Source organism: Mobula hypostoma, chromosome 5 (genome assembly GCF_963921235.1).
Source record: "Mobula hypostoma chromosome 5, sMobHyp1.1, whole genome shotgun sequence".
In the NCBI taxonomy this organism is placed as follows: domain Eukaryota; kingdom Metazoa; phylum Chordata; class Chondrichthyes; order Myliobatiformes; family Myliobatidae; genus Mobula; species Mobula hypostoma.
The window spans coordinates 26,344,292-26,364,677 of record NC_086101.1 but is presented as its reverse complement, the minus strand read 5'-3'; the positions used below and the strand labels follow the sequence as shown (position 1 = coordinate 26,364,677).

At 43.1% G+C, this 20,386-nt stretch overlaps 1 protein-coding gene across 4 annotated transcripts in view; it reads left to right on the top strand.

The window, feature by feature from the left end:
• Positions 1-18,996, top strand: part of LOC134346701 (hemicentin-1-like) — a 65,561-nt gene extending 46,565 nt beyond the window's left edge. For 2 of the 4 annotated variants that reach the window (XR_010017993.1, XR_010017992.1), the window contains 3 exons: positions 7,817-7,854; positions 16,296-16,365; positions 17,317-18,996. Coding sequence is in view for 2 of the 4 variants with exons in the window: in XM_063048256.1 (XP_062904326.1) it covers positions 7,817-7,854; positions 17,317-17,334 (56 nt within the window). In the remaining 2 variants the exon portion in view is untranslated. The remainder of the gene's footprint in view (positions 1-7,816; positions 7,855-16,295; positions 16,366-17,316) is intronic. The other 2 variants (XM_063048256.1, XM_063048255.1) reach the window with 2 other exon arrangements.
• Positions 18,997-20,386: the final 1,390 nt, after the last annotated feature.

Genomic DNA, 20,386 nt, shown 5'->3' with positions numbered 1-20,386 from the left:
ACCAGATTGATTCCTGGGATGGCAGGACTTTCATATGATGAAAGCCTGGATGAACTAGGCTTATACTCGTTGGAATTTAGAAGATTGAGGGGGGATCTGATTGAAACGTATAAAATCCTAAAGGGATTGGACAGGCTAGATGTAGGAAGATTGTTCCCGATGTTGCGGAAGTCCAGAATGAGGGGTCACAGTTTGAGGATAAAGGGGAAGCCTTTTAGGACTGAGATTAGGAAAAACTTCTTCACACAGAGAGTGGTGAATCTGTGGAATTCTCTGCCACAGGAAACAGTTGAAGCCAGTTCATTGGCTATATTTAAGAGGGAGTTAGATATGGCCCTTGTGGCTAAAGGGATCAGGGGGTATGGAGGGAAGGCTGGTACAGGGTTCTGAGTTGGATGATCAGCCATGATCATACTGAATGGCGGTGCAGGCTCGAAGGGCAGAATGGCCTACTCCTGCACCTATTTTCTAAGTTTCTATGTTACTGCTCTGGGGGGTTTAAACTAGATTTGCAGGGGGAGGGGAACCAGAGTGTTAGAGCAGATAGTGAGGTGGAGGAGGACAAAGGTCATGCGAGAACTGCAAGTATAGTGCATGGAGTAAAGCCAGATCTAACATATAAAGAGGCTTTGAGGAAAGAGAAGCAGAATAAAGGATGTAAAGGTAGTAAGTGAGAAGGGCTAAAGTGTGTGTACAGGTTTCCCCTGCCATCTGAAGGTAGAGTATTCCTATGAAATGGTTCATAAGCCGGAATGTCGTAAAGTGAAGAAGCAATTACCATTTATTTATATGGGAAAAAATTATGAGCATTCGCAGACCCAAAAAATAACCTACCGAATCATGGCAAATAACACATAAAATCTAAAATAACAGTAACATATAGTAAAAACAGGAATGATATGATAAATACACAGCCTACATAAAGTGGAAATACCTTTCTACAATCATTACCGCACTGTCCACCGGAGCGAAAATCTCACGCAAGCACTCTCGGCAGAAACACTCTCTCCAGTAACCTTTAAGCAATGAAGCTGCCAAATCATACCAAATAACACATACAAATACACAACCTATATAAAGTAGAAATAATGTATGTACAGTGTAGTGTCACTTACCGGAATCGGGAAGACAGCGCCGAGCACACTGATGATGGTGTGTTAAGCTGAGTTGTCGGAGGTTGGGGTGGTGTAGTGGTCCCCGACCTCCAGGCTGCTGACCGATACTGATCCGCAGAGAATGCAGGGGTGCAGCATGCGGTGGCACAGTGGTAGCCGGAACGCACCTAGCACATCTTTAAGAAAAAAGCCAAAATAAACAAGCTAATTAATGAGGTGCCACCCAGCATTAATTAGCTTGTTTATTTCGGCTTTTTACTTAAAGATGTGCTGGGTACGTCCCAGCTACTGCTGCATTCTTCACGGATCGGTATCGGTCCACGACCTGGAGGTTGGGGTGGTGGGACACTGGGGTGTACAGATTGGATGGGTTGCACCTGAACTCGAGGGGGAGCAATATCCTTGCAGGTGGGTTTGCTAGCATATTTCGGGAGGGTTTAAACTAATTTGCAAGGGGGATGGGACCCAGAGCGATAAAGCAGTGAAAGAAGTACGTGGAGTAAAGCCAGATCTAACATATAGAGAGGCTTTGAGGAAAGAGAAGCAGAATAAACGGTGTAAAGACAGTAAGGTAGAAGTGCTGAAGTGTGTGTACCTCAATGAAAGAAGCATCAGGAACAAAGGTGATGAACTGAGAGCTTGGATACATACATGGAATTATGATATAGTGGCCATAACAGAGACTTGGCTGGCACCAGGGCAGGAATGGATTCTCAATATTCCTGGATTTCAGTGCTTTAAAAGGAATAGAGAAGGCGGAAAAAGGGGAGGAGCGGTGGCATTATTGATCAAGGATACTATTGCAGCTACAGAAAGGGTGGGTAATGTAGCAGGATCCTCTTTTGAGTCAGTATGGGTGGAAGTCAGGAAGAGAGCAGTTACTCTATTTGGGATATTCTATAGGCCCCCTGGTAGCAGCAGAGATACAGAGGAGCAGATTGGGAGGCAGATTTTGGAAAGGTGCAAAAATAACAGGGTTGTTATCATGGGTGACTTTAACTTCCCTAATATTGATTGGCACCTGATTAGTTCCAAGGGTTTAGATGGGGCAGAGTTTGTTAAGTGTGTCCAGGATGGATTCCTGTCACAGTATGTGGACAGGACGACCAGAGGGAATGCCATACTAGATCTAGTACTAGGTAATGAACCGGGTCAGGTCACAGATCTCTCAGTGGGTGAGCATCTGGGGGACAGTGACCACCGGTCCCTGGCCTTTAGCATTATCATGGAAATTATCAGAGAGGACAGGAAAATTTTTAATTGGGGAAGGGCAAATTATGAGGCTATAAGGCTAGAACTTGCGGGTGTGAATTGGGATGAAGTTTTTGCAGAGAAATGTACTATGGACGTGTGGTCGATGTTTAGGGATCTCTTGCAGAATGTTAGGGATAAATTTGTCCCAGTGAGGAAGATAAAGAATGGTAGGGTGAAAGAACCATGGGTGACAAGTGAGGTGGAAAACCTAGTCTGGTGGAAGAAGGCAGGATACATAAGGTTCAGGAAGCAAGGATCAGATGGGTCTATTGAGGAATATAGGGTAGCAAGAAAGGAGCTTAGGAAGGGGCTGAGGAGAGCAAGAATGGGGCCATGAGAAGGCCTTGACAAGTAGGGTAAAGGAAAACCCCAAGGCATTCTACAAATTTGTGAAGAACAAAAGGATGAGGAATGAAGGTAGGACCGATTGGAGATAAAGGTGGGAAGATGAGCCTGGAGTCTGCGGAAGTGAGCGAGGTCCTCAATGAATACTTCTCTTCGATATTCACCAATCGGAGGGAACTTGATGATGGTGAGCACAATATGAGTGAGGTTGATGTTCTGGAGCATGTTGATATTAAGGGAGAGGAGGTGTTGGAGTTGTTAAAAGACATTAGGATGGATAAGTCCCTGGGGCCTGATGGAATATTCCACAGGTTGCTCCACGAGGCAAGGGAAGAGATTGCTGAGACTCTGGTTAGGATCTTCCTGTCTTCATTGTCCACGGGAATGGTACCGGAGGATTGGAGGGAGGCGAATGTTGTGTCCTTGTTCAGAAATAAGGTAGTAGGAATAATCCGGGTAATTATAGACCAGTGAGCCTTATCCCTGTGGTGGGAAAGCTGTTGAAAAAGATTTTTAGAGATGGGATCAATGGGCATTTAGAGAATCATGGTTTGATCAGGGACTGTCAGCATGGCTTTGTGAAGGGCAGATCATGTCTAACAAGCCTGATAGAATTCTTTGAGGAGGTGACCAGGCATATAGATGAGGGTAGTACAGTGGATGTAATCGACATGGATTTTAGTAAGGCATTTGACAAGGTTCCACACGGTAGGCTTATTCAGAAAATCAGAAGGCATGGGATCCAGGGAAGTTTGGCCAGGTGGATTCAGAATTGGCTTGCCTGCAGAAAGCAAAGGGTCATGGTGGAGGAAGTACTTTTGGATTGGAAGGTTGTGACTCGGTTTGTTCCACAAGTATCGGTTCTGGAACCTCCACTTGTCGTGATTTTTATTAAAGACCTGGATGTGGGGGTAGAAGGGTGGGTTGGCAAGTTTGCAGATGACACAAAGGTTGGTGGTGTTGTAGATAGTGTAGAGGATTGTCAAAGATTGCAGAGAGACATTGATAGGATGCAGAAGTGGCCTGAGAATTGGCAGATGGTGTTCAACCCGGAGAAGTGTGAGGTAGTACACTTTGGAAGGACGAACTCCAAGGCAGAATACAAAGTAAATGGCAGGATACTTGGTAGTGTGGAGGAGCAGAGGGATCCGGGGGTACATGTCCACAGATCCCTGAAAGTTGCCTCACAGGTAAATAGGGTAGTTATGAAAGCTTATGGGGTGTTAGCTATCATAAGTTTAGGGATAGAGTTTAAGAGTCGCGAGGTAATGATGCAGCTCTTGAAAACTCTGGTTAGGCCACACTTGGAGTACTGTGACCAGTTCTGGTCGCCTCATTATAGGAAGGATGTGGAAGCATTGGAAAGGGTACAGAGGAGATTTACCAGGATGCTGCCTGGTTTAGAGAGTATGCATTATGATCAGAGATTAAGGGAGCTAGGGCTTTACTCTCTGGAGAGAAGGAGAATAAGAGGAGACATGATCGAGGTATACAAGATATTAAGAGGAATAGATAGAGTGGACAGCCAGCGCCTCTTCCCCAGGGCACCACTGCTCAATACAAGAGGACATGGCTTTAAGTTAAGGGGTGGGAAGTTCCAGGGGGATATTAGAGGAAGGTACTTTACTCAGAGAGTGTTTGGTGAGTGGGATGCATTGCCTGAGTCAGTGGTAGTGGCAGATACACTAGTGAAATTTAAGAGACTACTGGACAGGTATATGGAGGAATTTAAGGTGGGGGGTTATATGGGAGGCAGGGTTTAAGGGTCAGCAGAACATTGTGGGCCAAAGGGCCTGTACTGTGCTGTACCATTCTATGTTCTATTAACCTGACCTTGTTTGTCTGTTCTGTAGGGCAGGGCACTTCTACAACTCTCACCTCCAATCTCATCTCATTGATTGGAACTCTGGACTCCAAATACCTTTTGTGGAAGGCATTATCCCAGAACTCACATACATTTTCCAAGAGACACATGTCATATTGTATAATTTTTCTCAATAAATAAGTGAACAAATATAATATTTTTTTGTGCTCTTTATTTAATTAGGTTCTCTTTATCTGGTTCTTGTGAAGATCTGATCACATTTAGGTCATATTTATGCAGAAATAGAGATATTTCTCCAGGGTTCACAAACGTTTTAGCACTATGTATATCCATATTCTGTGCTCTGTTGAGTCCAGAAGTTTATTCCCAAATAAAATTATTTATTTAACAAGATTAAATCCTGTGGCGTTACAGGAAAAATACTGGAATGAATAGAGGAATGGCTGACAGGCAGGAGGCAGTGAGTGGGAATAAAGGGGGCATTTTCAGGTCGGCTGCCAGTGACTAATGGTGTTCCTCAGGGGTCAGTACTGGGACAGATACTTTTAACATCCTTTGTGAATGATTTAGATAATGGAATTGAGGGCTTTGTGACAAAGCTTGCAGATGATGCAATGATAGGCAGAGGGGTAGGTAGTGCTGAGGAAGCAAAGTGATTGCAGCAGGACTTAGACAAATTGGAAGAATAGGCAAAGAAGTGGCAGATGGAATACAGTGTTGGGAAATGTATGATAATGCATTTTGGTAAAATGAGCAATAGTATGAACTATTATCTAAATGGGTAGAAAATTCAAACATCAGAGTTTCAGAGGGAATTAGGAGTCCTTGTGCAAGACTCCCAGTAGGTTAATATACAGGTTGAGTCTGTGGTAAAGAAGGCAAGTGCAATGTTGGCCCTTATTTCAAGGGGAATAGAATATGTGCAAACTAAGGAGATGATACTGAGGTTTCATAAGACCAACTCAGGTCGCACTTGGAGTATTGTCAACAGTATTGGGCCCCATATCTCAGAAAGGATGTGTTTTCATTGGAGAGAGTCCAGAGGAGGTTCAAAGGATGATTCTAGGAATGAAGTGGTTAACATATGAGGAACATTTGGCAGCTTTGGGCCTGTACTCACTGGAATTCAGAAAAATGCAGGGGGATCTCACTAAAACCTACTGAATGTTCTTCTTCTTATCGTGTCCACGGACAGTCCATACATGGCCCAGCCAGAACTGGACACATTTTTGTGCCTTGTTGTTGAATTCAGTAAGATCTGCAAGAGTACAGGGTTCCTCTAGTGATGGGCATTGCAGGAGATCTTGTGTAGTTTGTGGCTGAGTTCCACATTCACAAGTTGTCAGGCTGGTTGTATATCCCCATTTGCTTAGTGACACCTTTGAACGACCTACACCAATCCTAAGTCTGTTAAACACTTCTAGGCTGCCCAGTTGCAATTAGCTCCTGGGGGAAGGCTTTCATCTGGTGGAATTTCCATCGTTGGCGGTTGTTTGAGACTGGCGAGCCAGTCTTTCCACAAGGCGATGCGGTTGATTGTAATGGAACAACGCCGTTCAGGAAGCTCTTCCTTGACTCTAGGCGGCTGCGTGTAGAAGTATGACCATTTAGAGGGTGCCCCTGATCTGATGTTTGATGGAGTCTTTCTTTCTTGCTGGATATCTTTCTTCTTATATCGGGGGAGCGATACCCGCCAGGATATATAGGCTGCTGGTGTTTGTTGGTTTTAAACAATGTGTGATAAGTTGGCAATTTGCATTCAGAACAGCATCCATCTTCTTAGAATGAGTAGATGTTTCCCATGCAGGGCAGGCATATTCGGCAGTGGGATAGCAAAGAGCAAGTGCTTGCAATGTTTTCAATCTTGCTCCCCGTTTTGTGTTAGTGAGCTTATTCAGGACGTTGTTTTGTGCGCTCACTTTTGCCTTTGACTTACTGATGTGATTCTTGAAAGTGAGGCATCTGTCAAGGGTGACTCCTAAGTAGATAGGGTGCTCGCAATGCGTCAGTGTTGCTCCACACCGGATTACTTTAAGCTGTCATTTGGCTTCACAGTTCCTGAGGTGGAATGCACAAGCTTGCGTCTTTGATGGGTTTGAGCGGAGGTGGTTTTCTTCATACTGAATGATGAAAGGACTACATAAGGTGGATGTGGAAAGGATGTTTCCAATGGTAGGCTTATCCAGATCTACAGGGCATAACCTCAAAATTGAGGGGTGATCTTTTAGAGCTGAGGGAAGGAGCAAGTTTATTTCAGCTGGAGAGTATAGAATGTCCGTGGAATGCTCTGCCAAGGCCACAGTGGAGGCCACATCTGTGGCTATATTTAAAGTGAAGGTTGATAGTTTCCTGATTGGTCAGGGCATCAAAGGATAGGGTGAGAAGGCTGGTGTATGGGGTTGCGTGGGATCCAGGATTTAACATGATGGAATGGCGGAACAGACTTGATGCGCTGAATGGCATAATTCCGCTCATTGTGTTCTTAAGGTCTTAAAGTCACAGAGCACCTAAAGATTATTTCACAGTACACCCAATGAAATCAGCCCCACAAAATGAGTAAAATGATTTTTCCTTTGATGATTTAGCCTCTTCTAATGTCTGTTGTCCCTAAAATCCCTACAGTATGTTCAATTACAGCTATAGGGAAATCACATTAACCTGGACCAAAATATAAGAGAGATTGTGTCAAATCTGACTTTTCCACAGAAAAATGGTGATGAGAAACATAGAAAACCTACAGCACAATACAGACCCTTTGGCCCATAATGCTGTGCTGAATATGTACTTATTTTAGAAGTTACCTAAGTTTACCCATAACCTTCTATTTTTCTAAGCTCCAAGTTGCTGTCCAGGAGTCTCTTAAAAGACCCTAACGTACCTGCCTCCACCACCGTCACTGGCAGCCCATTCCACGCACCCATCACTCTCTGCGTTTTTAAAAAAAAAACTTACCCCTGACATCTCCGTACCTACTTCCAAGCACCTTAAAACTGTGCTCTCTCGTGTTAGCCATTTCAGCCCTGGGAAATAGCCTCTGAATATCCACACAGTCAATGCCTCTCATCAACTTATACACCTCTATCAGGTCACCTCTCAACCTCTGTCGCTCCAAGGAGAAAGGGCCAAATTCACTCAACCTATTTTCATAAGGCATGCTTCCCAATCCAGGCAACATCCTTGTAAATCTCTGCACCCTTTGTATAGTTTCCACATTCAAAGAAACAATGTTCTTTGTTAACTATCTAGAATTTATAAAGGTTTATTTTATTTGTTATAGACAGAAACAGAAATGCAAGCATTGAAGTAAGACAGCAGGTATGTTATCATCTAATTGTCTGCTATTGGCTAAAACTCAGTTATAATATGTATAATTTAATATGTATTTATAAAAATGAGATGTAAATCTGGCTTCAGGCAGAGAGTGGTTTGGGGGAGCAATATTATTGAGCATGTACCAAATGTTTGATAATTTAAAGTAATTCTAAAATCTGTTGTTCCATAGAATTGTTACAATGCAAAAGGAGGCCATTTGGCCCATCAGATTTATGCCAGGTTTATTACAGATATCCCGTCAGTTTCATTCCACTGCTTTCTGCACCCTACCGCTCACTGACATGCAAATTGCTTTTTCTCATTTGTCTGAATAATTGACATCTAAAAGCTTTGACTGATATAGTTTTAACCATAGTACAATCAGTGAGTTCTAGAATATAATCATGAAGATCTGGAGGGCTAAGGGGAGTAAGCTCTTAGAACAGGGGTTAGAATCAGAATCAGGTTTATTATCACCAGCATGTGTCATGAAATTTGTTAACTTAGCAGCAACAGTTCAATGCAATACATGATATAGAAGAAAAAACAAAATAATAATAAATAAATCAATTACAGTATACATATATTGAATAGATTGAAAATCATGCAGAAAACAGAAATAATATATATTAAAAAAAGTGAGCTAGTGTTCACAGGTACAATGTCCATTTAGGAATCAGATGGCAGAGGGGAAGAAGCTGTTCCTGAATCGCTGAGTGTGGGCCTCCAGGCTTCTGTACCTCCTACCTGATGATAACAGTGAGAAAAGGGCATGCCCTGGGTGCTGGAGGTCATTAATAATGGACGCTGCCTTTCTGAGACACTGCTCCTTGAAGATGCTCTGGGTACTTTGTAGGCTAGCACTCAAGATGGAGCCAACTAAATTTACAACCCTCTGCAGCTTCTTTCGGTTCTGTGCAGTAGACCCTCCATACCAGACAGTGATGCAGCCTGTCAGAATGCTGTCCACGGTACATCTATAGTAATTTTTGAGTGTACTTGTTGACATACCAATCTCTTCAAATTCCTAATGAAGTATAGTCGCTGTCTTGCCTTTTTTGTAACTGCATTGTGTTACGCACCCTGTAAATGGGTTGCCAAACCAGCAGAAATGGAATGCTCATTGGAGTCTGTGATCACCAGGAACGAATAAAGTTTTATTAAAGAAAGAAGTAATACAGTACACTAATCGTAAGGATATAAATGTAACAGGTTAGCAATGATAATACACACATATACACAGAACTAGGGTAGTAGGAATCAGCCAAGCTCTGTCTCAGTCTAGGGGTAAAATGATCAGTCTTAAGTGAAGCAGAGTTCAGTTCAGTTTAGTGCAGTTCGAAGTAATTGCTGTTGTCGTACCATTGGAGAGAGGGAGAGAGATGCAGTTGGTTTCAGGCAGACCTTTTGATGTCTTCTAATCCCGCTGTGGTCACCGACTTTGATCCCTCCGTTCCGGATACGATCGTTCTTCCGCGGTGAACCCGGCACCCAGGCAAGGGCAGACACACACCCCAGGTTCCCACCGATTGTACCTTTACACCCTGTGAGCCTCTGATTGGTTCCCACGAACCGGTCCTCCAAACTCCCACCACTTGTGGGGGCACACTGCTCTTTCCAGGGTCTCGTGGTGTGTGTCGTGCCTTAGCAAACCTGCTCCTTTTATCCCCCTGCTGGGGTATCACCTGTCCATCAAACTTCAAACAGTTCAGGTTCAAGGCAACTGGTTGGTCAATATCTGAATTGTGTTTCTTTCTCGTTAATCTCTGTCTTCTCTCTCATTAGCATTTTGAATGTTTCTCCATTGTCTTCTGTTATCTCTCTCATTGGAATCATCAGTCCGGTTGCTCTGCTTGGCGTCACACATGACACCCCCACCCTTAAAAGGAATTTTACTGGGGTAAAAATTATGGGCATGAATGCATATTATAAGATACACACTAGTATACAGGTAGTCATCAGCTATTCGGCTAATGCAGAGAACTTTAAGTTTTAACACTTTGACAGACAATCAGCAATCACATTGTCCGTTCCTTTTATATGTTTTATCTTAATATCAAATTCCTGTAAGACCAGGCTCCGACTTAGTAAGCGTTTGTTTTTATCCTTCATTGTGGCCAAAAACACTAATGAATTGTGATCAGTGTAAATTATCAGTCGTTTCCGTGCCGGACAAATATAAACCTCAAAATGTTGTAATGCTAGTATGATTGCCAGTAATTCCTTCTCCACAGTGGAATAATTTCTCTGATGGGCATTAAACTTCTTAGAAAAATAAGCCACTGGGTGTTCAATCCTCTTTGCCTGTCTGCAACAGCACCGCCCCTGCCACTTCATCGCTAGCATCTGTTGCTAGGGAGAAGGGTTTTGAAAAGTCAGGCGCATTCAATACAGGGTGGTGACACAGAATCGCCTTCAGACTCTCAAAGGCTTGTTGACAAAGATCGTTCCACACAAACTTTGCATTCTTCGGCAAGAGCTTAGTAAGAGGGTGGGTAATACCTGCAAAGTTTTTGCAGAACTTCTGATAGTACCCCACCATCCCCAAGAGCCTTCTCAGGGCTCTCTTGTCTGTCGGGATAGGAACTTCAGAGATAGCCTGAACCTTAGCCTGCATCGGTGCCAGCTGCCCCTGTCCTACCACATACCCCAGATAAGTGACCTCAGCGTGGCTGAACTCACTTTTCGCGAGGTTCACTGTCAGGTTGGCTTCAGACAGCCGTTTAAACAGTTCCTCTACTGCCACAATGTGCTCCTCCCATGTGTCGCTCCAGACCACTAAATCGTCAAAATACGCTTCTGCGTTCTTTAACCTTTTTATCACTGAATTAATCATCCTATAGGGGTGTTGCTTAATAGGCTGATCTGATGTGACAACAACATCACGTACCATCCCCTTGCCTCGCCTCGGAACATCTGGACATACTTCTGCATTCCGGTTAATTAGCTTTATCAGCGGCTCACTCTGTTCAGGGATTAAGTGAGAGACCTATCAGCAAAGTTGGCCAAAACAATAGAGTTCTCCAATCTAGTCGGCACCATATTTATCTTTTCAAGATGGGTTTTCCCCTTATCATTTGGTACCCCAACCTCATTAATTTTCGTGATAACACTGACTAGATCTGCTTTCTGATTGTGGTAAGCTTTTAACATATTAATAGGCTCTAACTGTCTCGGCTCACGTCTACAATACTCAATAATATCCTTCCTCATGTTCGGCCAGTAAAACTCTTTCATAATTCTATCGACTGTCTTCCTCACCCCAAAATGTCCACTGAGGGGTATCTTGTGGGCCAGGTTAAAAATCTCATCCTTATAAATTTTTGGCACGACCACCTGGTGTACCACCCCCCATTCCTCATGTGCGGGCATGGTACTTGGTCTCCACTTCCTCATCAGTACTCCCTCCTTCACGTAATAGCCCACTGATTCCCTTTTTATTTCTGCTTTGGAGAGAACTGTCTCCGTCAAAACCATCAGCTCCTCGTCTCATTCCTGTGCCTGTATAAATTTCTTCCTTGCTAATGATAAATCTACCTCACTTTCTTCCGACACGATGCTCCTCCTTTTCACTTTCTAACCCCTCCTGTTATAAGGCTGGTAAAAACATCTCGGCTAAATCTACATTCGCATCGGCAGCCTTTCTGGACATGCGCCGAGTTACTGCGCAAACGGGATAAACCTGTGAGTCCATGGGTGGGTCCTCAGTCCTGGCAGGCTTGCTTGTCAGCTTTACTGCTGGGTACACATCTCCACCTGCAAGGTCGTTACGGAGTAAGACCTCCACGTCTTCCATCAGTAATTCGGGCCTCACCCCTATTGTGACCGGTCTGGAGACTAAGTCACTTTTTAGGTGTATCTGGTGCAAAGGTACTGCTTCAGTCCCTTTCCCAATGCCTTTTATCACACTGACTTCCCCAGTCTCGGTCTCTGAACTAAAGTCTAACACCCTCCTTAAGATCAATGACTGACAAGCCCCAGTGTCTCTCCAGATCCGTACTGGAAGCGGGTTTGACTGCTGCTTCACCAACACCAATCCGGCTGAAATAAACTTCTCGCGCCCTTCCTGAACTCTATCAGACCTCTTCTCCCCTAGCGGTTTGTTTGCCGGCTCAATACAGCCGGTCAGAGTCGTCGTTTTTCCTTTCCCCGTACCTTCTTTGGGGTAAAACACCTGGACGCAATGTGACTGGCTTTCCCACAGTTATAGCATACGACCCCAGGAGACTTCCTACCAAACTGCTTCCTGTCTTCCTCATCCTTCTCACTAGTCCCCGGCTTACTTTCTGGCTTTTCAGGCGGATTTTCTCTGCCCTCTTGACTACCCTTCTGGTAGCTCTAACTCGGGATAAACTTTGCTTTGTGTGTTAACGCAAACCCATCCGCTAACTTAGCAGTCGCGGCTAAGGTTTCTGCCTCTTTCTCATCTAGATAGGGCCTCATACCTTCAGGGACACAACCTTTAAATTGCTCAATCAGTATTAGCTGTAGCAGTCTGTCATAATCCCCACTGACCCCTTTTGAGGCGCACCAAAGCTCACAATACATCTGCATCTCACGGGCAAACTCTAAATACATGCGGCCCCACTGCTTCCTCACATTCCGGTACCTTTGCCGGTATGCCTCCGGGACCAACTCAAAAATCCTGAGTATAGCCTCATTCACTACATCATACCTCTAGGCATCTTCTGCTGACAATGCCAAGTTAGCTTGTTGAGCCTTCCCTTTCAGCACGCTCTGAAGCAAAACAGCCCACTTATCCCTCGGCCAGTCCTGACTTGCAGCGACTTTTTCAAAATGTAGAAAGTGCCGATCAACATCGGCCTCCTCAAATGGGGGAACCAACCTAACCTCCTGGGTCGCCTGAACCCTCCACCTTGGTTTGGCATTTGGGCCCTGTCTAGTGGAATCCTTAACTTCTCAAGCTCAAACTCCCTTTCCTTCTCTCTCTCTTCTCGTTCTAGCTGCTCTATTCTCTCCTCCCGTTCTAACTGCTTCTCTTCTCATTCCAGCTGCTTTACTTGAAACTTGTGCTCAAGTCTTAATTTTTCCATTTGCAGCTGCACTGCTTCTCCACCAGGTTTGCTCATAGATACCACCTCCAGCTCCCCTTGGGGAAACACACCTTTAGATACATAGTGCTCAATGATAGCTCTGTGCATCTCTGCTCTCCTCATTGTCGGCTTCCCCTTAAAAAGATAGAACCATTTGGCAACAGTCGCCAATTCTGATTTCCTGGCATCCTCTAATGCCTCCAAGGTTGGCGCCTTTAGAAATTCCTCAATCTCCATTTCTGCTGTTTGCCTTCTTTTTTTGGGGGGAATTTTAATCCAATCAATTTACCCAGTCCCAAATTTTGGCATTCAAAATCCCGGAGGAAATCCCCACTTATGTTACGTACCCTGTAACTGGGTTGTCAAACCAGCAGAAATGGAACGCTCGTTGGAGTCTGTGATTACTAGGAACTAATAAAGTTTTATTAAAGATGTTGTGTAATTTAATTAGTTCGAAGTAATCGCTGTTGTTGTACCAGTGGGTGGGGGGGGGAGAGGGAGGGAGGGGGGGCGGGGGGGGGAGAGAGAGAGAGAGAGAGAGAGAGAGAGAGAGAGAGAGAGAGAGATAGATAGATATGCAGTTGGTTTCAGGCAGACCTTTGTCTTCTAATCCCACTGTGGTCACCGACTGTGACCCCTCCATTCCGGATACGATCGTTCTTCCACGGTGAACCCGGCACCTAGGCAAGGGCGGACACACACCCCAGGATCCCACCAATCGTACCTTTACACCCAGTGAGCCTCTGACCAATTCCCGCGAACTGGTCCTCCAAACTCCCACTACTTGTGGGGGCACACTGCTCTCTCCAGGGTCTCGTGGCGTGTGTCGTGCCTTAGCAAACCTGCTCCTTTTGTCCCCCTGATGGGGTATCACTTGTCCATCAAACTTCAAACAGTTCAGATTCAAAGCAACTGGTCGGTCAATATCTGAATTGTGTTTCTTTCTCGTTAATTTCTGTCTTCTCTCTCATTAGCATTTTGAATGTCTCTCCATTATCTTCTGTTATCTCTCTCATTAGCATAATCCGTCCGGTAGCTCTGCTTGGTGTCACACATGACAATTGATATGTTGGGACCAGGTTAGATCCTCAGCAATCTTGACACCCAGGAACTTGAAACTGTGCTCTTTCTCCACTTCTGATCCCTCTATTTGGATTGGTGTGTGTTCCTTCGTCTTACCCTTCCTGAAGTCCATTCCCCTGTGACCATCTCCCTCAGCAACAAGTGTGCCCCTTTGGATGCTGCCGAGTGGAGGGTGGATGGCCTACCAGGGTGCTGCAGCAGCAGCCAGGCCCATGGCACTGTGTCCGGCTCCGATGCTCTGCCAGGAAGGATGCAGTCATGTCATCGGAGACTCGACAGTTACAGGGGTGGCCAGGAGATTCTGTGACCATGAAAGGCACACCAGAATGGTGTGTTACCTCCCTGGCGCTAGAGTGCAGGATGTTTGAAAGCAGCTGCAGAGGATTTTCAAGAGAGAGTGTGATCAGCCAGACATTGTGGTACATAAATGTCACCAATGACATGGGTAGAAAGGGGGAAGAGGTCCTGTTAAGTGAGTGTAGGGAGTGAGGGAACAAGCTGAAACTCAGGACCTCCAAGGTAGTAATACTTGGAGTACTCCTGGCACGTGGTTATCAGGCAGTAATAGGATGATTGTACTGATGACTGAGTAGCTGAGGACATGGTGCAGGGGACAGGATTTCAGATGTCTGGATCATTAGGATCTTTTCTGGTGAAGGTGGGACCTGTATGAAAATGGCGGGTTACACATGAACTCGAGCAGGACCAAAATCCTTTGGGCAGGTTTGCTAAGGCTGCTAGTGAGTGTTTAAACTAATTTGGCAGGGGATGGGAACTGAGGTGATTGTGCTGAGGATGGGGCAGTTGGTATACAAGTCAAAACATTGTGTAGTGAGTCTGTGAGGAAGAGCAGGTGGATAATAGGGCAAAATTGCAATCAATTGGATGAGATGAAGTGCAACAAGGTGGCAAAATTGTTAAGTGTGATGAATGCAGGACTGAAGGTGTTATATTTGAATGCACGCCATATACAGAATAAGGTACATAATTTTGTAATGCAGTGAGAGATTATATATACATTGTAGACATTGTAGGTCGTGGCTGAAAGAACATCATATTTGCGAGCCTAACATCCATATTGTGTCGAAAGAACAGGCTGGTAGGCAGAGGGTGGATCTGTTGGTTAACAAAAATGAAATCTAATCCTGAGAAAGTGGTGACACAGGACTGGAAGACGTAGAATCCTTGTGGGTCGAGTTAAGAAACTGCAAGGGTAAAAAGAAACTGGTGAGAGTCAGATATAGGCCTCTGAACAGTAGTCAGGATGTAGGAGAGAAATTACAATGAAAGATGGTAAAAGCATGTCAAAAGGGCAATATTACAATAGTCATGGGAACTTTAATGTGCAGATAGATTGGGAGAATGAGGTTGGTGCTGGATCCCAAGAGGGGGAGTTTGTGGAATGCCTATGAGATGGCTTTTTAGAGCAGCTTGTGATTAAACCCACTGGGGGATCAGCTGTTGTCAATTAGATGCTGTGTAATGAACCACAGTTGATTAGGGAACTTAATGTAAAGAAGCCCTTGGGAGGCAGTGATCTTAATATGATAGAATTCATCTTGCAGTTAGAGAGGGAGAAGCTAAAGTCAGATATAACAGTGTTATAATGGAGGAAAGGGAATTAAAGGAATGATAGAAGAACTAGCCAAGATTGATTGGAAGCAGACTCTAGCAGGGATTATGGTAGAACAGCAATGGCCTGAGTTTGTGGGTACTTATTGGAAGGTGCAGGATAGATACACCCCAAAGATGAAGAGGTATTCAAAAGGGAGGGTGAGGCAATTGTGGCTGACAGGGAAGTCAAAGACGGCATAAAAGCAAAACAGGGCATATAGTACAGCAAAAATTAGTGTGAAGTAAGAAGATTGGGATGTTTTTCAAACCCAACAGAAGGTAACTAAAAAGCCTTATAAAAAGACCAAAACGTCAACAGTATATTCATTTCTATGGATGGTGTCTGAGTTGCTGAGTTCATCTAGCATTTTGTGTGCATTGCTCTGGATATCCATTATCTGCAGAAGTTCTTGGGTTTTTGGCTTGCTTACTTATAGAACAGATGAAATAAGAAGGTAAGGTAGCCAATCATATAAAAGAGGATATCAAAAGTTTTTATCAGATATATAAAGAGTAAAAGAGGGGCGAGAGTGGATGTTGGACTGCTAGAAAATGATGCTGGAGAGGTAGTGTTGGGGGACAAAGAAATGGCAGATAAACTTAATAAGTATTTTGCATCAGTCTTCACTGTGGAAGACACTAGCAATATGCCAGAAATTCATGAGGAAGACATGAGTGTCATTGCTATTACAGAAGTGCTTGAGAAGATGAAAGAACTGAAGTCGTCTGGACCAGATGGACTACACCCAAGGTTCTGAAAGAGGTAGCTGAAGCGATTGTGGTGGCATTACTAATGATCTTTCAAGATTCTGGAATGGTTTTTGAGGGCTGGAAAATTGCAAATGTCACTCCACACTTTAAGAAGGGAGAGAGGCAGAGCTGTTCAAGTCCACTGTTAAAGATGTGGTTTTGAAGTATCTGAAGTCATAGTCCATCAAATAGCCAGAATCAATATAATATCTCTGCCTTTGCAGTCTATGGTATTAGTTCTGAAACTTAGATTTCATACCCGTTGTGAATTGCTGACTGAATATGCTCTGACATTTTCACATACAGTACTGTGCAAAATCCTTGGGTACGTATACTGTATAGCTAGTCTGCTGAAGACCTTTGGACAGTACTGCAGTAATTTATGTGGTGCACTGTACTCCTGCTACAGAAAAAAAAAACAATTTTCATGACACGTGTGTGTGATGATAAACCTGATTCTGATGTGGGTCTCTATTGCAGGTTGAGAGTGGGAAGTGGGCAGGGAGAGGGGAATCATGGTTGGGGAAAGGGGAACTGAGAGAGGAGGAAGTGGGAAGCACCAAGAGACATTCTGTAATGATCAATAAACCAATTGTTTGTCATCAAATTACCTTGCCGAGTGTCTCTGGACTGTGAGTGACTGCACCAATGTCAACCCTTGCTCATGTTTCCTGCCCTTAAGTGAATTTCTACCCCAGCCAGTTATGAACCTTTAATTTCATGTGCCTTAATTTTGCTAACTAATGCATTATTTCTGAAAATGCATGTGGATGATATTTGTTTTCCCTTCTTAAAATGCTTGTCTTTATTAGAATATTCCCCACAATGCATCTGGTATAAGGATTGTTGTAAACTTCCCACTGTCTATTTTGCCCATTTCTCTGTTCAGTGCTGTTTACTACTGCTGGCAATTGGGGAAAATGTTTGATTTCTACATATAACCAATATGCTTTGTTCTTTTTAGGATACTGAAGACTTATAAGATTTCAGTATTATTGACATAGAGCTGGTTGCTGCAGCCGATTCACTTCAGACTCTTTAAAATGGATATGACGGGTATCAATTTTGGAACTGGGTACCAGTGGAAAAACTTTGTCCATCAATAGAGCAAATGCATGCCTTCATTCCTATGGAATGGCACTGTTATTTGAAACATATTATAACAGCCCTCTTTATGATTTCAGTATTGTTTACTTTCAAAGCACTGTTAGGATACATTACTTGGTAGGTCTGATATAAGAAGCACCCTCACCAAACTAAGAGTTCCTGACCAGAGAATCAATCTTGAAATGGTGCGGCAGTCTTTCCACATTGTGCTGGAGTTTGATGTGAACAGAAAATCAATGGAACAGTAATTGTAAGACTTGCACTTGACGACTGCCATTTGGTAGACCTGAGGACGGAAGTCGATACAGAGTCTATAGATACCAGAATCTGGAGCAAAAGACGTAAACTGCTTACCAAACTCAGAGGAACAAGCAGAATCTGTGGAGGCAATGCAGCAGTCTAATTTTCAGATTAAGATCCTGCATCAGGACTGAGAGTGCTGACCGAGAAATAGTTGCCATTTCAGAAGGCTTGTGCATGATAGTTGATGACAAATAATGGATGGAAAAGGTAACAAGGGAAGAGAGAAAACAGATGTATTGGTGGGGTATAAATGATCTGAAATTAGAAAATTCCATAATTATACCACGATAAGTTACCCAAGTGAAGTAGTAAATATTTTCATTGGATTACAGTAGTGATTTGTGTTTTCTTGTGTCTCTTTGTTTTTGCATGTAGAGTATAGTTTTAGCTTTCATTACGTATTTGTTTGTATAACCACTTGTAATATTTCAGACTGTGTTACAGCATAAAGGAAGAACATAAGTTTAAGTTCTTTATTGTTTTGATTTTACTTGCTGGATACTTGAAGCTCCAAAATGACACCAGTGACCATCAGTGATGTCCTGGAAACATTTCATTAAATTATTACTACTTCTCCTTCTTTTAAATTTGCTTCTAATACTAAACTGTGTGCCTATAATTTACAGTTTGACAATTTGTTTTTGGGAGAATTGAGCAATCTGGTGTCTTTGCTGTCTCCAGGGGAATTTGCTGTGTTTGAGAATGGAATGTGCTGCAAAACGGCGAAATGCGAACCCATGATCGGCTCCATTAATCACCAATCTCACCAATTTAAGCATTGAATAAGATTGAAATCAACACGGATGAAAGCAGAAGGCAAACGGGTGTTCAGTGCTTTCTGCCTGCATTGACCAGTCTCCCTCTCCCTCTCACTCATTACTGCAGGAGTCTTGGGTCTTTTGCATGGTTTGATTGGTGTAGATTGAGGCTGGCTCTCTTTTTAAAACAGGGTCTATGGATGATGTTACATGTGCTTCTGGTTACTTTTTTTTAATTGCTCTTTAGCCCGATTTTGATTGGAATTATTTGACACAGACTGGCTCTGCAGCTGCAGTCAGTGAATGATATTGTGCTAAATTGAATTGAACTGAACTAAACTGTTTCGAGGACTCTGTGGTTTGAGATTCAATATTCTGTCTGTTATTTGCTCATTTTTTTGTGTCATTTGTGTGATTTTTTCTTTTTATGGCGTGCTGGGCGTTTGATGTTTCCTCTGAATGAACTCCATAGTGTTTCTTTGTTTTTTTTGGCTTTCTTTGGAAAGTATGCATACATACTTTGATGATAAATATACTTTGAATTTTCTTGACTCTTCTGAATCTTCCTGATTTTACTTTCTGTCATTTGATGACACTTTCTGACCATACGTACTCTGATGATCCAGCTGGATAAGACTGCTGAACAAATCAGAACAAAATATACCGTCAATGCTGACTCTAATATAATATTCGCCAGGACTCTCGAATGTAATATGTCAGGTGGATGATATTAAAAAAGCATTGGGCAAGTTCCAGAGAATGCCTGAGGGAAAGAAGAAAACCAAATCAACATTCATAGTCTCATCACAACTAAGAGAGAATGTGTTAGAAACAATGTCAGCATGACAAAGACTGTGAGGTCTAAAGAATAGATGTGTGTTAACTGAACAAATGAGAAAGGAAAAGGAGAACTGTGACAAATTACAGTCAGTAAAAACTCTTATAGAGTCGATCTGCATTAATTAAACAAGAGAAAAGAAAAAGAACTGTGGCAAATTGCAAGATAGCTGGATGGTTGAGGATGTTAAATGTCTGGATGAGTTATTATCTCTGAAAATGATGTGCACGTATCAGGAAGTATGGCTCCTGGTACACCTCTGCAACAAGCAGAATTAAAAGCCCTGATTGAGGTCCTTAAGATGGAAAAAGGAAAAAAAAAATCATTAACATCTACACAGACTCCCAATATGATTTTGGAGTTCACAATTATGGAAATCTATGGGGCAATGGGCATTTCTTACAAAAATGGTCAGCTGGTACAAGAATTAATGCAGATCATGCAATTGGCATCAGTAGTGGCTGTACTGAAATGTAAAAACCACTGCAAAATTGTCACAGTTGAAAGCTGTAGAAATGAACCAGCGGATGAGGCAGCAGAAAAGGAGGGTATGGAAAGGAATAAAAGAAATAAATTAAGTGAATCTATCAACTAAAGTGATGAGAACAAACTTGAACTCCAGCACATACAGATATACAGCATATTTGAGAAATGCAAACTCAATGTTCTAACAGAGCCAAGTTGTCCTAAGTGGTGGGAAATTGAACAACTGGGCATAGGAATCATTTTCATGAACCTCCTTTGAACCCTCTCCAGTTCCAACACATCCTTTCTAATAAAGGGCCTCAAATTTTACAATACACCAAGTGAGTCCTCAACAGTGCATTATAAAGTCTCAACATTACATCCCTGCTTTTATATTCTAGTCCTCTTGAATTGAATACTAACATCACATTTGCCTTCCTCCCCACAGATACAATTTGCAAATTAACCTTCAGGAAATCCTACAGAAGCACTCCAAGTCCACTTGCATCTCAGTTTTTTTTTGTAGTTTCTCTCCATTTAGAAAAACTAGTCGACACTTTCAT